The sequence below is a fragment of the Molothrus aeneus genome, chromosome 1 (genome assembly GCF_037042795.1).
Source record: "Molothrus aeneus isolate 106 chromosome 1, BPBGC_Maene_1.0, whole genome shotgun sequence".
Lineage (NCBI taxonomy): Eukaryota > Metazoa > Chordata > Aves > Passeriformes > Icteridae > Molothrus > Molothrus aeneus.
In genome coordinates this window covers 38,611,355-38,627,941 of record NC_089646.1, presented here as the reverse complement: position 1 = coordinate 38,627,941, position 16,587 = coordinate 38,611,355, and the positions used below count along the sequence as shown (strand labels likewise).

Here is a 16,587-nt window from a genome sequence, read left to right as displayed (position 1 = left end):
CAAGTACATTTATTGTGAGGACATGCATGCTTCAAACTACGTTCACAGCAAACTTTACAGGTAACACTAAACAAACTGCCTCACTTTAAACTCACTTTCTGGTGAGTTTAAAAGGTAACCAGACAAGCATCATTACACTGATAATATGTCACTGAAGCATCTGAGAGCAGAGCAACCAACTTGACTAGTGCTGACCCCAGTGAAGCGGGTACTGCAGGCAGTTTTTTGAGCATATATTTTGCCAGAGGTTAATGCAGATGTTTCGCCCCTTCTAGCAAAAGCCTTTTCTTTCTTCTGCTCTTCCTTTCTTTTTTTTCCTTTTTCCTCTTTCCTTTTCCTCTTTTTTCCTTTCTCCACCATTTCACTCAATTGCGTAAAAGCAGACAAACAGTGAAAATGACAGGGCTAAGACAGAAATAACCTTCAGTGGGGCTGCCAAGTGAGATAGGCACATCCAACAGGGAGCAGTAAATATTTCCACCTGGATGATGGTGATGATGAGCAGGTTAGTCTGCCTAGCTGTGCCTCATGCCCCAGTGAACTCCAAGAGTCAGGAGCATTCAGGAGGGTTGAGTGCAGTGAGGATGAGCAGGGGAACAGAAAGCCTCTCTTACAGAAAGAGGCTCATAGACACAGGTCTGATAGTGTCCATCAAATAAAGACAACAAGGGAAGAGGATGGTTCTTAATTAGTACACCAAGAGTGAAAAACTGAAAAATGGTCACTTAAGGTATAGGACAAGACTTGCTTAAAAACAAGTGGGTATAAAATTCCTGTGAGTCAGTTCAGGTTAGGAATCAGGCAGAAGTTTCTAAGAGCAAAGCAAGTGAGGTTCTGTAGAGCCCTTCAGCCGTTACTCTGGCTACAGCTGCCATCCAAATGTTCAGCCTAATATTTGTGGGAAAGCAATATTGTGGCTGGCCACATCTCAGTCTGCCACTCCTCCTCTGTGTGCACCCCCTGGCACATCCCCATCGCAGGAGCTTGCAGGGAAGAGGGCCAGGAGCAGCAGGAAAGCATTTGCTCCCAGAATGCCAACTGAGGGATAAAATCATCACTGACCGTGGAACCTGCACGTGGGGAAAATGGTAAGGAGCCAGAGCCAGAGGATGACACCAGAAAGGAAGAGGCTGGTGTAAGGGAGAGGTAGGCTTTGTTCTGATGTTCTAATCAAGGCTTAGCTGGGTGCTATTAAGCAGACATGATTCGATGTTAAAACTGTTCAGACATCGTGGATAATCAGGCCAGCCAAGTTCAGATTTTGAATGTGAAGAAGGAAGCCATGCAAAGAAAAGTGTTGCAGTGTTACAATTTACTTTCTCTGAAGCATATGCAAATGATATTTTTCCTGGGGCTCAAGAATGTTTGGCAGGGCCAGGATGGCAATGGTCAACTGAGAAAAATAAACATTCTAACCCAGATCAGCATCACCAGCTCTGTAACTATAAAAAATAATTAATTTGCTTAGCACTTCAAACTCAGTAAAACACAAAACCTCAATGGCCACTGCACTTGAAAGCTCTTCAGATTAAGGCAGTGTGGAAATTTCCCCAGGCTCTGCTTGAACACGTAAAGTGTAGTTGACTTTTAGTCCAAGCAAGACAGGTTTTTGTAACTTAACACATTTTCAAAGTGGGGAGTGTCCACACATGGAGTTACTCTGCAGTAACTAAATGCCCACACAGGCCAGCCCTAGCAGCTAACACTGGAAGCAGGCATTTTCAATATTCAAGCGTAGGGCCTATAAACATTTACTCACTTATTCACTCACTCTGTTTCATGCAGGTGAAGGTATCTATCAGGTTTTGTGGGGTTGCTCATGCACATGCCAAAGTATTTACAGGACTGGAGCCCTGATTTGTAGAAAGGCATGGGTGTTGCTCCTCCAGTACCACCTCAAAGGAAAATACTAATGCCTGGACTGGGCTAGTGCATCCCACCATCTCTCCCATCCCTCTGATACGTTTGGCTCTCACACTCCCAGATAATGCACATGTGTTCAGTCATACACAAACCCTACAGCGCCCCTTCCCCCCATGGAAAAGTCAGCCAGCTGTTACAAAATTCAGACCTTTCATTAACACAGTTTAGTGGCTGATACTGCCAAGCAAAACAGAGACAATTAATAATAATCAGGACTGAAGGGTTTGAGACAGCTTATGAGTAAAGGATTGTATTAGGTGTTTAAAAAGGACAAACTTGCTCCTGCCTGCAGTGATAGGGAACAAAGGGCGGTGATGTATAACCAGGGAGGGAAGAGACTCTCTCCGTGGCTTTTGTAGATTACTGTGTGAATGACAGGAGCGGCAGGAGCAAATACCTCTTTTCATTTGCTCAGCCTGCTGGAGAAGAATAGCAGCGCTTGCCAATGAAGCTGCAGCTGTGCTTCAGCGCCGCTTAATCACTGTGTATGACTGAGGCTAAATTAGCTGCCATTCTTACTCCTATTTGTTGTTCTAATGAAGATTTGCATAAATGTAAGAGTAGGGGGTAACTGATACTTGATTCTTCGTTTGCGAGGCCAGGGTGGAAGACTCGCCCATCCTGCTTGTTTATGTTTGTGGGAGATTCAATGTTGCCTTTCCATTTGACCTGATCTGCTTCTGGCTGATGAATGGTGGAAAAAAAAGAGTTCAAAGTTGCTTATCAAATCGAGACCCCTGTTGTGTTTCTGCCTTTAGAAAAGGGCAGACTAGTTAGATGAAGAGGGGACTGAGGGATTAGAAAATTACTCCGAGCTGTAAAAAATATATATGCATGTTTCTGCAGCTACTTATGTGTATATATGTGATATACTTCAACGGCATATGTATCAGCGACATATCTTTCCATCCATCCATCCATCCATCCATCCATCCATCCATCCATCCATCTGATGGTGACCAATATTTTTTTAATGATAAGATATATGAAAAAATCATATTAGGCAATATGATGAAAAGTAAGGACTTGTAAATTTCTGCAAGCCTTCTGTTGTCCATCACTAACATTCAAAGTTTACTTTTAAATAAAAGAATATCTAACACAAAACAGGCAATTACCAAGGAAGGCGAAAATGACTCAGCACTTCAAAAATATGTGCCACCAGTGCCTTGTGAGACTGGGATTCAAATTAAGAAATTGTGCTAAATCATCAAAAAAGGGGGAAAATTTTACCACGAAGCAGTGAAAAAATCCAAAACTACTTCATAATTAAAGAGAAGATTTGAAAATGAAATGTCATAAAATTGCTTTATTTACTGTGGTCAAGACAATGCCTATGGCTGCTAACTGAAAGAGGCTAAATGGAAGAACTTCCCATTTTTTGTGTGTTAACTTGCTCTACATGGTAATACAGTATGGATAACTGTTTTCAGTATTCCTCTTACACACTTGATATGCTAAAACTGTTGTTTGACAGCGTCTGTAAGGATTTAAGATTAAGAAGGAATAAGTAGTGAATTTCTAAATTTCAAATCACTGCTGGAAACTGTCCAGCTTTAAAGATGACTGTATCCCTCCAAAGAGAGTATCTGTATTCCTACGGGAGAGCACGCATCCACTGCCCATTTCTCAATCTCTACACAGCTTTGCAGTGTCTCTAGCTCTTTAGCTGGTCTCTAAGACACATGAGCAAATATTAATTTGGTTGTTGTAACTTCTGTCATCTATCTGCCTGACTACCCACAGACACTTCTGCATATTTTTGGCCAAACACTAACAGAAATCAATCTTTCAGAGACGTTAGCGGAGAGCATTCAATCCACCTGAAATAAATGTGCCTAAAATGGTAACACTCTATCACTCCACCTCCCAGCTGAAAGGAACACCACAGGTTTCAATGTTCTATACAGAAACAAACCCACATGAAAATAAAAGCAGTCAATCACATCTTTGCTTGTTCTCACCTTATTTTAAGTTTTGAAATATTTCAATACTCTATTACAGCTTTTTATTCAGCCCCTGATTATGCCAGAATCTCACGTTCTGCCCCTTTCAAAGCAATTTTTAGACCTTTTTTAATTTGCCCCTTTAGGGCAAATTAAAAATAATATTGAAGTGTTTAATAAAAAACAAACCAGCAACAACCCTCATGACATATAAACAGATCACATAATTTTTCTTCAATGATTCTTTAGTAATTTCTATATATTATGGTTTTCCAAGGCTACAGTCAGAATTATGTGTTTGTAAATAGGGTAAGAGAAAGTGGAAATTACAGACCTAGTGGTCAATGGCATAAAACAAATCTAAAAGAGCTGAGGGGAGAGGTTAAGTGCTATGCTAGTTAATAAGAATGACAGCTTGCTTTGAATACTCATGCTGGCTGTCCAAGATATTGAATAAACCTCATTTAAACTAATTTTCATTATTTGTAGAGTCTGCATTAGGCATCTATCATTGTCTGTGCTATTAATACTCTTTTCAGAGACCACATTATCAGCATATTTAAATGAAAGCTTTCCTTTTCAATATTTATTAACTCATTAATATTTCTTGGTGGTAATATCCTGGTTGTAATATCCAAATTATACATACTAAGGTATTTTCTACTGATCAAACTTTCTGAATTAAATTTTTTTTTCCTCCAGTACTAAAACTGCACTTGAGCTTCTGAAATTCTGCTTTCTTTTTATATTATTTATATGAATAGCATCTAAAATTTACATTTTTGTGGTTTTTTTTCAGTAGGTACCAGTAAACCAGAGCACTAACCAGATATTACCGAGCTGACCAAATGTGAATGACAAATGAATGAGGATATGAAAGTTAATTCATCTTACCGGGGTTACAGTCTGTGAGGAGGGAGCAGATGGAGAGGAGAACTTTAGAAATGGTTAACGCTGGACTCCAGTTGTCCTTTAAAATGTCCAGGCAGATGACGCCTTGGCTGTTAATGTTGCAGTGGTAGATCCTTGTCCGGAAGGTTACCTGGAAAGGGCAGTGTGTCTCAGTACAACAGTGTTCAAGCCAGTAATTGCACAATTATTAAACACTGAAAAACCATAGGAACAAACATCCTGCTTTCCAGGCTGCTACTCTGCTACTGATGGTTGGAGACTGGGCAAGACAAAATAAAGGAAATAAACTCTGCCTCTTACAGCTGTGACCAGCAGTGAAACTGGTTTGTGCAGGCTGAGAATAGGATGCATTTCCAGAGCTTCCTCCTGCCTTGGTCTTATCAATCTCATTATTTTGTATATGGCAAAGAAACCCCCCAACAATTCCAGCCCCTAATCTGGACAATGTTCATAACTCAGGTCCACAGCTCTTTCACACTTTGAAGGAAGTCAGAACAAGACAGATTCTTTTACTGTCTTCATCTGTTCATCATTTGACACAATAGATTAAGCTGTAAAAAGAGCAGAGGCATCACAGCAGTGACTCCTGAAAAAATTGAAGTGAAATATTTTGAAGAAAGGCTGTTGCTCAAATAAAATGCTTTTATTTCCAAATTTTAGGTTACATTTTTATCAGTAGAATTGTTTACAAACACATTTGGGGTTTTTTTTAGTAGTTTATTTTGATGATTTCTGTATCTATTTTATATGGTCTTCCAGGTGATCCCATAGGTAACAAACCAAGGAAATTATTTTAGCCCAGAATAATGTCCTCTTTTTTCAAGGTGAAGACACAGGCTTTTTATTTTAAAAGAAGCTCAGCTAGAAACGTTGACTTCATAGCTCAGAATGAATACTGGGGCTACTGGATAAGAAGGGAAAATGTGAAAAAAACCACAGGAGGTCATCAAGGACTAATTTCTCCATCAGTTCTACGCAAATAACAAGTCACACCCAGGTGGTTTCAATGACATGTTCCAAAAATCTAAAATTAAGATGTAGGACTTCAGACATCTACCTCACCAGCAACAGCCCTGCCAGGAGAGGGGCTGGGCAGGCAGGAGACAACAGCAGGCAAAGCATTCCCTGACTCAGGGAAGCTGTGCTCTTCCCTCCTCTGGGACAGTGCTAATGTAAGTGGGAGTGCCTACAAACCCATCCCTGCCCTTCCACAGATAAATCCCTGTCTGGAGAGTAATGCAAACTGGTGACAGGCAGGCTGCTCTTCTGATTTTCTTCAATATCAGAGATCTCAGTGATCTGAGAGGGATTATCAGGCCACTCAGCAAGCAGAAGAGAGAATACAAGTGAAATAATACAGTACCCGGTTTACTTCTATTAAAAAAAAACTACAGAAATCATTCTCTAGCACACTGAAAAATTCTGCCCCTTTGTATTAAATCAAGAAGCTTGGACAAAATAATGGAAAGAAAAGATAGTAGATTTATGGTATTAAAACATTGCATTCAACAATAAATACTTTTTCTCATAAGTACTTTTCCACATAGATCTGGAAAAATGCTTTGGAGCCCATTGTCATGCACCAGTGAGTTCTGCACCAAAGAACCCTACTAAGCAAGTTCATCAGTTTTTAGATGCTTCTATATTTAAAGGTATTGATAATTAATTGGATAATTCGACAGTTTGCTACTCCATACCCTACATATTTATAGGTTCTTTCATGTTTCCTGTTCACTTGCAGTTTTGCTTATTGTTTTCCAGCCTAAGTGCTTCACTTCTGGGACTTCTCTGAGAATTTAAAATATTTCTGGTGCAATCATCTCAATTAATCCAAATGCTTTAGCCAGATGATCTATTTTCTCCCCCTCATTAGAAGCCTAAGCACATTCAGCATTTGGAGGGAAGTCTTCTGTGAGATCAAAATGTTATTTATTTAAATAATTATAATTTGGTGATAAAATTAAATGTCTGTGTACAAAGGGAAGCTATTTTGAACAAGGAAGGTTACTAATGCTCAAAAGCCATTAACTACTTTACACAAAGTGCCCAGAAAGGGAGATAGTGTGGAGGACCATCCTAGGAATTGCAGGTACTCATTTATTCCCTAGGTAGATTAACTCCAGGAACTCTTATACTCCACTTAGAAGTGAATCAGTGACTGCTCCCTAGCAGGATGTCCCAGGACTCAGTAAAAACACCTGCTTAATTTTAAGTATTGTATGCTAACTTTTCAGTACACCATTGGAATAAAGCCTATGTTTTAAGTATTTTACCTCAACTAAGGTGCTTCCCTATACTTCCACAATGAAAAATTTGAGGACTTCATTCAGTGGCATCTAAATATACTGAGTAATAAGATATGTGTGGTCTCACTGAATGTGGGGGAAGCACTGAATCTACTGCACAGATTAAATTATACCCTCTAAAATATTTATAGACAGGTCAGTCTGAGCTTGCAACCTGCTTCAGAGAAGGTCATCGATTTGAGCGTGTATTTTAAGTGTGTTTTGCCTCCGGCAGAGAGGACAGACACTGCCACACGTTTGTTCCCCTGCCTCAGCTGCTTCTGAAGCACTGAAACAAGGACACTGGGAATTTGGCAGGATTCAGAGCCACTGAGATGAATGGAGGTAGTTCATGTCATTCATGAGCTGTTCAACACTCCATTGCCATCACCCGGTGGATATTTGTACATGAGACTTCACCTGTTTGCAGTTGGAAGGCTGTTTTTAGAAAATGCTTAGACCCGAAATATAGCATTTTTTCACTATGAGTACATATTAAACCTGTGAGATTGAGAAAGGCAAGATAAGGCTTGCTGCTTAGCACTGACAAGGTCACCAATGTCACCTAAGACAGGCAGGCATTTAAATATTTAAATAATCAACGTATTAGTTATTTTATAATGACAATATGTTATATTTTATTAATTAATTTTAATACTGAAAAATCAATTCAATTAAGTAATGAAAATAATCACAGTGTTTAGAATTGCAGAAGAAGCTGTATTAATGACAGCCTTAATATGCTGGAAACTGTGGCCTGAAGGTGGCAGGTAACAGAGTTCTCACCTCGAGGCAGCAGAGTACGAATGGGATGACACATTGCTTTCCTCATCCATGTATTGCCTCAAATTGCTGATAATGTGGGAAGTGCTGAGATGTAACTTTCTGCATGTTGTGCTTACCATACCTACTTTATAAGGTTATGCAGGGTCCTCCTATTCTACCATGTGTTAATACCTTTCCAGGGGAACTGCATTTTCTTTATTATGGTCATATTTCTACCTTTGATGTCACTTAAATGTTTCCTTTAAATGCTGGACTCTAACTCCATTTATCCCCTAATGAAAACACCTAAACAACCTCTAAGGGCTCTAAGGACTGTGTGGGTGTGCAGGCAAAGTCACCTTCAGACAATTAAATGGTAGAGGAGAAATTTATGGATTTACTTGAACCATAAGTGTTCTCTATGGATTTATTCTCTTTCATTCTGGAATTTAAAAAGCATACCTAATTTTTGTTGAATAAAAGTATAGGTCAGGAAAATGCAAATTACGGGAAATAGGGAAAAATGGGACTACCTTCTGAAAACTGTGAGCACTACAAACAAACTTCCAAAAGGTAATGATAAGGAATTTATTTTCAATCAAATTTTATTCAATCAGTGTTGAAGTAAACAATAATAAACTCATCTGTCATTTACTGCTGAATGCCAAACATGCAAAGCTATGTCTGGCTGTTCACTGAGTAGGTTTTAGGACTGAAAAAAGACTGTTAATAAAACCTGGGAAGAGGAAACTAAGATAGATTTCAGTTGAGTGATTGGAGGCAACTAGTTGAAGGCAAGATAAGTAATTTCAGCATCTCAGAGTGATTTTGAAGACCATTTTCCCAGCATTATCTAGTCTTAAAATAACTTAATATCTTTCTTTTGCACAGAGGTCTAAACACAACAGTCACTATGGTGCCTGGTACACCATCTCACACACTTTCAGACTTCACTGAATTCAGTTGCAATCTTCTTCAAAAACATATCAGGAAGAAGAAATGATTCCCTAGTTTTACAAATTACATGCAAGGGCTCACAGTGTACCCTCAGGATTTGCTTTCATCAGCCTGTTTGGGTTCAAACCCTCACCTCCTGCTTCTCAGTCACTGGAGCCTGGTGACTGTGTAGGGAGACAAGAAAAATTCCCAGAGCCAGCCTGAAAATAAACAAAAACAACCTCCTTTTGCTCAGCTAACACTGGAAGCAGAGTTGAGATTCCCAGGGCTCTCATTCCTGTGATTTTGGGAAGCTCCTTTCAAGAACTTTCATTTCTTACAAGGATGGAATCTTGCATGCCTGCTTGAGATGAAATTTCTGTCTTCCTCAAATATTCCCCAGGAGTTCTGCTTTAATAAAACTGCAGTGGCACTACCTGAAGTGGAAGAAGTTGTACTGCATACAGAAAAGGTTTTATATATATATATATATATATATATATATATATAAAATATGATGCCATTTATGATGATGTTCATAGAGCTCAGGAGAGAGTAAGTTGTTGCCATCTCAGTTTGTCAGACTTTATAAGCAATACATTTGTCCACTCAGAGAAAATAAAAACAAGATCAGGTCTACACTCTTCAGTCATATGAGAAAAATAAAACAATCTAAATGAAAAGTGTATATAGCTCTGAATGACACAACATTCATGCAATAACCTTTATATTAATTAGCACTCTTTAATTTCTTACAGAGTGCACTTCATTTATCTATGAGCACTGAAGCTGCCTTTCTAAGACAGGGTGGATTATTTCCAGTTTGTTAGTACATATCTATAGCATGCACATGAACAATTGTTGAGATACTTAATGATTCATCACAAAGAGTGTACAAAAAATGACTGGCCATATGATGTTCACTACTTAAGAGTACATTTTAAGTTTACAGCAAGAAATGAACTTCATCTAGTTCTCAAAACACTTGATTACATCTAATTTTACTTAGTAAAAAACAGATATAAATAATTTTATTGAAGGAAAATACATGGTATCTGCATTAGCAGGAAATAATGAACTGTAACTACGTTTGCTTGACCTACAGAGAAGTCTGATATGCAAACTGTGCTGTGCTTCTTTGGCAAAATGCACCATGAAAGACATTAGTAGCCAAAAGTGGTAATAATTTAAATGGATATAATAGCATCCACATGAGTTCACCTTTAATATTACTGAAAATGAATCAGTATGCAATGTAATTATTCATTATATTCATTGTAATTATGAAGCTGAGTAACTACTCACACTGTCTCATTGAACAGTGTTTCAGGGGAAAAAAATTGAATAAGCACAACAGCAATAAACTATATTATATAAATGCACTCATTATGCACACAGATTTAACAGCAGGATAAGTAAAAAGGGACCTTGGTAATCTTTGATGTATCCAAGAGAGAGAAAAAAAAGTCCTAAACAGTACAAAGTTTTCTGAAAACAAAGGAAGAGAAGGAGAGGACAAGGGAAATGGATTACTGTTTGGGTTAGGGATGTTCAGAATAGAAACAAGATGGTAATTTGCCAAGCATCAAAAGCTTTCTCTGACAAAGTCACTGTGAGTTTTTATAAAATGATTTTCATATAATCAGCATAATCTTTCTTACAATTAGCAGTTCCTTATGGAAAGTCAGCAAAAAAGTTCTTTTATAAGAGAGTGACTTTTTTTAAGATTTACTGACCATTTAACTCTTATAAAATAAAATCTCCCTTTTGAAGTTCAAAGCATGCAGGCTGTACTGTCTTACGTGAACACGTCTCTCAGCTCACCACAGTGCTCCTGCATGGTGCTCCAGGCATGAGACTTTATTCCTAGATTTTATTCTAAGAAACAGGGGCCTCTTCTTCCTCACCCAATTCCAACAGCCTATGGGTATTTAGGTATTCCATACATGAGAAGTCCTAGGCAGACTGACTTCAAAACTTTTTGTTTTTTGTCCTGATCAATCTGCTCTCATTTTATAGTAATGTGTGTAAAAATCTTTCTCTCACATCTGTGTATATTTATCTGTGTGTGTGTAAAAGAGGACAAGGAACAACATTGACATATTATGTGTTTTTAGATCACATGGATTTTATGCAGTAGTAAACATGCTTGATACAGCCGAATTATGTAGCTTCTGAAATTTCCAACAGACAAATTGTCTTCTGAAAATATATTTGACAAACAATATGAAAACCAATGCTGTGAGGCAGAAGATATTCCCCATACAATGCCTCTACAGGCCCTCTTAAAGAGCTTTGTGTACTGGGTATTCACAGGAAATTGGAAGAAATGATAAACCACCTAAGCCTTGGTAAGGAAAACAGGAGGAGTTTAGTTAGATAGAGCTGTTTGCATCAAGATTAAATAAATCAATAGGAACTACTGATATAAATTAGTGTATTGTAAACAAAGTGAATAAGGAGGCTATTCATTAGAAGAATCATTGGCAATTCAATTTACCAATTACTAGAAGAATTATCAGATAAATGAATTGAAAGGAAATCTCAGAGATTTCCATGGTGTTGCCTTATCAAATACATATTTTGCATTTAATGACAATGAAATATCATTATTGATTCCTCAGTCTAACATATTTCTGCTCACATCTATGTCCTCCACTTTAAAACTCTCATTCTGTCATTTTGGGAGACATTACACTTTCTTAAACTGCCACCTGGGTTTGAGCTGTCCAGAGCCCAGTACTACTGCATGCTGGTTCAGCACCACCTGAAGACATCACAGACTCACACAATTGTTTGGGTTGGAAGGGACCTTGAAGATCATCCCGTGTCAACCCCTCTGCCATGGGCAGGGACACCTCCCCCTAGACCAGGCTGCTCTAAGTTCCATCCACCGTGGCCTTCAACACTTCCAGGGCTGGAGCATCCCAGGGATGTGATCTGTGGAACAAACTGTTTCACTGCAGGTGGCGCGAGCATGGGAACTGCACTCTGCCGCTCACACTCCTGGAAAGAGCTGTTCTGAGAAGGGCAGGATTGGGGCTGATCCTGCTGCCTCTGACAATGGCCTTGCTGCTGGTAGGTTGTCCATTTCTCCCTCTCAAAGACTCCCCTGCATCTGATTTCTGCTTGCAAACACCCAAAGACTTCACTTGCTGGGAAAACCTGCCAACTCCATTTATTGTCATGGATGAAGGATTCCCAGGCTGCTCTCAGCGAGAAGATGCAAATGGAAAGGCTGGGCAAGGAGAACAAGGGAGCGCGGAGGCACAGCCAAGGGGCCGCGGGAGGCAGTGCTGTGGGAACACGCCACACCGTCACCACGAGGAGGAGGATGGGGAGGGCAGGAGGCAGCTGAAAAGAGCTGTGAGCAGCACAGCACGGCACTGAGAGCTAATAGGATGTGACAGAGGCTATGAGAGAAGTATGATGAGGCAAATGAATGTAAAGGATAAGGTTGACAGGAGCGCATTGCGTCTGAAGGCTGCCCTTATGATGGCAATATCTGGGAAGGGGGGCTAGAGGAGGCTCAATGAAACCCTGCCTGCATCAGGGTTCCAGAGATGGTAGAAAGGGATCAGTCAAATGGGCTTGTACTTAAGGAGTTTTAGAGCTTTGAGTGTAAATTGTGTTAGTAGTGATAAATGCAATTTAGAGTGCATGTCTACCTAGTAAGGTTCATTTTAACAACATAGGTTAGAAATACCAAGGAACGTTTATTTTTTTGCATCTACCCTTGTAAGCACTGTTTTTCTATTACACTGCAGATAAAAGTGTCCTTAACAGCCAATCACATATAAAAAAAGTATGAACATGTAGAATAGAAGCCAGGAACAAAAAGTATTGCCCCCTCAGACATGAAGCTGAACTTACAAAATAGGTTGAAAGCGTCTACCACAGAAGAAGAATTCCACAAAAGGATATTTAGTGCTATATTACAATTATGTATTAAAAAACCTGAAGAGATGTTTAATATTGCCATTAAGATCAGACTCTATAGACATTGTGCATTATATTTAAAAAGGAAAAGGGCCTCCCTTGTAGTCCAACAGCTGATTTAAACCATCTAGGCTTTCAAGTGCTGAGAATAGTTTTTCAGTTAGTTAGGCATATGAGACTTACATAGGAGAATTACATAGGACTTAACAGAAAACAGAGTTTTCTGTTATTTTAATTTTGATTTAGAGGTCATTTAGCATATTGCAGCTTTCAAGTCCTATGAGCCATTTTTCAGTCAGCTGAGATTAAAGTCCCTAGCAAGATTAATTGTAGAATTGGGATTAAGAGATTCTATAAATCACTCAAATCCAAAAATACAGCTATCAGAATACTAGGATAATGATAGAGACATCTATATTGTATCAGCCACAGCTAAATTGAATTGACACTGTAATAGACTGAACATAGTCAAATATGAGAGTAGAAGTAATTAATAAAGATTATTCTTGAGGAAAGAGCAGACTCCATTGCAGTGACAATTCCTGGGAGGAAAGTTCTCTTGAAGAGCATTCATTTTTCTACAAACACCTGTACAAAAGACTGGTATGGCTTCCTGATTTGTCAAAGCTTCCTGCTCCAGAGGGACAGTATGCGGGACAATGAAATTATTGCCTTTCCTTCAGTTGTGTAGTGTACCTAAAGCTGCAGTGTTTGTACTGGTGGCTAAATTGCAAAGGATCTCAGATCAAAACCTTGCATACTGGGGGAATTCACTGTTTTCTTATGTGGACTGAGGGGAGAAATTGTGGTGAAATTATTTCTGTCAGACCAGGCTAAAATATATGATACCTCCTACTCAAATACACATGGACATATAATCATACATGTACACCCACAGATACAAACACACGTCCTCCCACAAGAGACATCTATGCAAGGCTAGATCCCATTCAATAATTCAATACCCCAAAGAAGGAGCTTTGGGGTATTGAATGGGATACAGAGAGAGAGACCTTTCCTCTGTTAAAGCCAAGGGGTGAACTGTCTGAATCCATTAAGGATGAAAGGAAGATAGTTGGCAGGAAAAAGAAATCTCAAAGGTATTTCTAAAAAAGGTTGAGGGGGTCATTAAGCCACTGAAAAAATGTAAGGTTATTTCCCTGGCAGGTCATCTAAGCATTTTTATTCATTTCTACTCTGAACAGGGCACAGCTTTGTCTATTTTTCAGTCCCTTCTGCTACATGCTGTATTTTTGGGCTGAAGTGAAACCTCACCTTGTGACCGAAATTGAAGCCTCGGCAGCATCTGGCCTTTGGCAGAAAGTGAGCTCATCACCACATCTATGCCTCACTTTGTGTGTTCCATACCTCCCTTCACTCTGGCATCTCATAAAACCAATGTGACACTGAGGATGCAGCCGAGAGGAGAGCGGTGATCGTGCAGCCCGCCCGCTTCCTTGCTGACTCAGCCAACGAGTGCTCAGCTCATTTCTGCAGTGCTACAGCAGCTTCCTCACAGCAGAGGCAAGGAAATATTTTTAATTGATTAGAGCCTCCCAGAAAGCCAAAGCTAATTTGCTAGTTCTCAGATAAACTGTTCTAAGGATCTTGTTTTCTGGTTGTAGAGCTAAATCAGAGTTAGGCTGGGCTGGCCCTCCATCACTCCTATCAGCTGCATTGGTCAGAAAGAGGTAAACTTTTTTGGGAAAGAACAACTCCTTCCTCTGCATGAGTGTGCTGCAGTTGTGAGTGAAGCCAAATGCCACTGATTTATAAGGAAAGCAGAGCTGAAAAGGTCAGTGACCTCTGGCTCAAAAAATTTGGAGTCCAGTTTCAAGGCATGTGACAAAGCTGAAATACTGAAACAGACTGACTTCAAAGGGGAAGAAATTAACAGTGTGAGAGCAAACTATACTCCATCTTACCACATGGTTTCTTCTGTGATGGTAAAGAGTAACTTAATATGATTCTATGACTATGGTTTAACTTTGGAAAAACACTGACAGGCAAGGACAGACAAAATGAAAACTATGGATCCATAGGGGAAAGACTTGTTGGGGCAGACCGGAAGGGAAACCTGATGACAGTGACATGTTGCTATACAAAACCTGAAATGTGAACTGGATCACACAGGAAAATTAATGCGGAAAATGGAGATAAAACTTGAAAATCTTAAGAATGTTGGAGGCCACAAAAACTGAAGAAATACCTAAAAGTGAAAACTTGTATAGATACTTTTTCTTTGTTAAACAAAACCTGAATGAAAGAGTGATTCTTTTATGTGATAAAGGGAAAGTAGAGAAGCAGATTAACTATCTGGAAGAGCAAATGAAAATTACTTTGTACATTTGTTAAAAAGAAAAGCCAAAATATAGAACATCTTTACTTGTACAAATGTGGTCTCTAATTAATGTTTACCAACATGCAACAGGGTACCCAGCGATCGGATCAGGCATCAACAGTGTTTATAGAAGCAATCTGGATCCCTCAAAAAATATCAAGAACTTTGTGTAAGACAAACTGAACAGTGTTTACACAAATATATTTTAATGATGGTAATAAAAATAAAAGACACATATCCAAAATAAATTTTCAATGCATTTATCTTACTAAAAAATTATTTTACCCTCCTCAAGATCCATGTGTGACATACATATGTATGGATGTGATAATGGAGTGCACAACATCTGAGAAGAGACAAGGAAAAAGGATCTTTCTGCAGATTTTAACACACTGTGGATTAGGCCCCTTAACAGTGAATATGTTATGTGACATGGGAATTTGCCTTTGGAACCCTAGGCTGGGTCAAGTAATTGCATCTGGGAAACACAGTTTCTGTTTCTTCGCAGGTTTTTTGTGGTCACATTTTTGGAAGATCAATTTTGACAGTACTTATTTAAATATTTCCTTACTTCATAGTGAATGAGGGACGAAAATGGCCCACAGAAATCTCAGGAGTAATTTATGAATTCAATCATGGTGAAAAATGTGAATTAGACCCTTTCTGCTATGTTCTTACAGGGAAGTAATCTTGCCAACACTCAGGATACATTTTATGTCTTTCTCAGTACATTTCACAGTCTTGTACTTTATCCCTAGGTTTTTTAAGATGATAGAGCCATAAGGAGTTTGAAAAAAATTAGAATATAACTACAAAGAAATCTAAAATAATCTATGCCCATAACCCTATAATCCATGATTCTGAAAACAGCACAAAATATCACAAATCTTCTGGAGAAGTAGAAGAGATGCCAGCGCACAGATAGCACCGTACCACGAGGCCATGCATTACTTTCCATATACTCAATACCTTTCTTTTGCTAGAGATCAGCTCAGGGAGAACATATTTAACTACCCTTTCCCAGCAGTGCTGACAGGCAGCTACCTTATGATAAGCAGTGGTCTTCTCATACTGCTCAATTAAAGGGATTTCCCTAACTATTTTACCTATGAATGAGTTTCATAAGGTCTGGAAAATAGGTGTAATGAAATAGCAACAGTTTGCGAGGTCATACAGCAGGACTGAAAAGAGGGGGGTCATTTAGAACTGTGGCTGAAGTGAATAGAGTAAGAATCCAAGTGTTCAACACATGCTTATGTCACAGTTTATATCTGACATTAGTCCCCTGTGCACACACACAAATTACTTTCTTACAGATGACAATTCCCCTCAACATAAAACTGGCTGTTTACTAAGACAATATGGCATCATCAATTCTCTTCTCCTTTATCAAGCAGTGCATTTTCGTATGATTTAGACGCACACATTTCTTACAGTGACAACTGGCATCAAGATAAAGGCAGACAATCAAATCTATTAGGAAGCAGGACAAGAACCACCTCTTTGCTTGACATTTCATTAATAAGCAATGCACAGCTGC

At 39.0% G+C, this 16,587-nt stretch overlaps 1 protein-coding gene across 2 annotated transcripts in view; it reads right to left on the bottom strand.

Annotated features, from left to right (window-relative positions):
• LOC136569946 (ubiquitin-conjugating enzyme E2 E2) overlaps window positions 1-16,587 on the bottom strand; it is a 201,348-nt gene that overhangs the window by 18,036 nt on the left and 166,725 nt on the right. For both annotated transcript variants that reach the window (XM_066570438.1, XM_066570353.1), the window contains exon 5: window positions 4,764-4,911. In XM_066570438.1, the coding sequence (XP_066426535.1) occupies window positions 4,764-4,911 (148 nt within the window). The remainder of the gene's footprint in view (window positions 1-4,763; window positions 4,912-16,587) is intronic.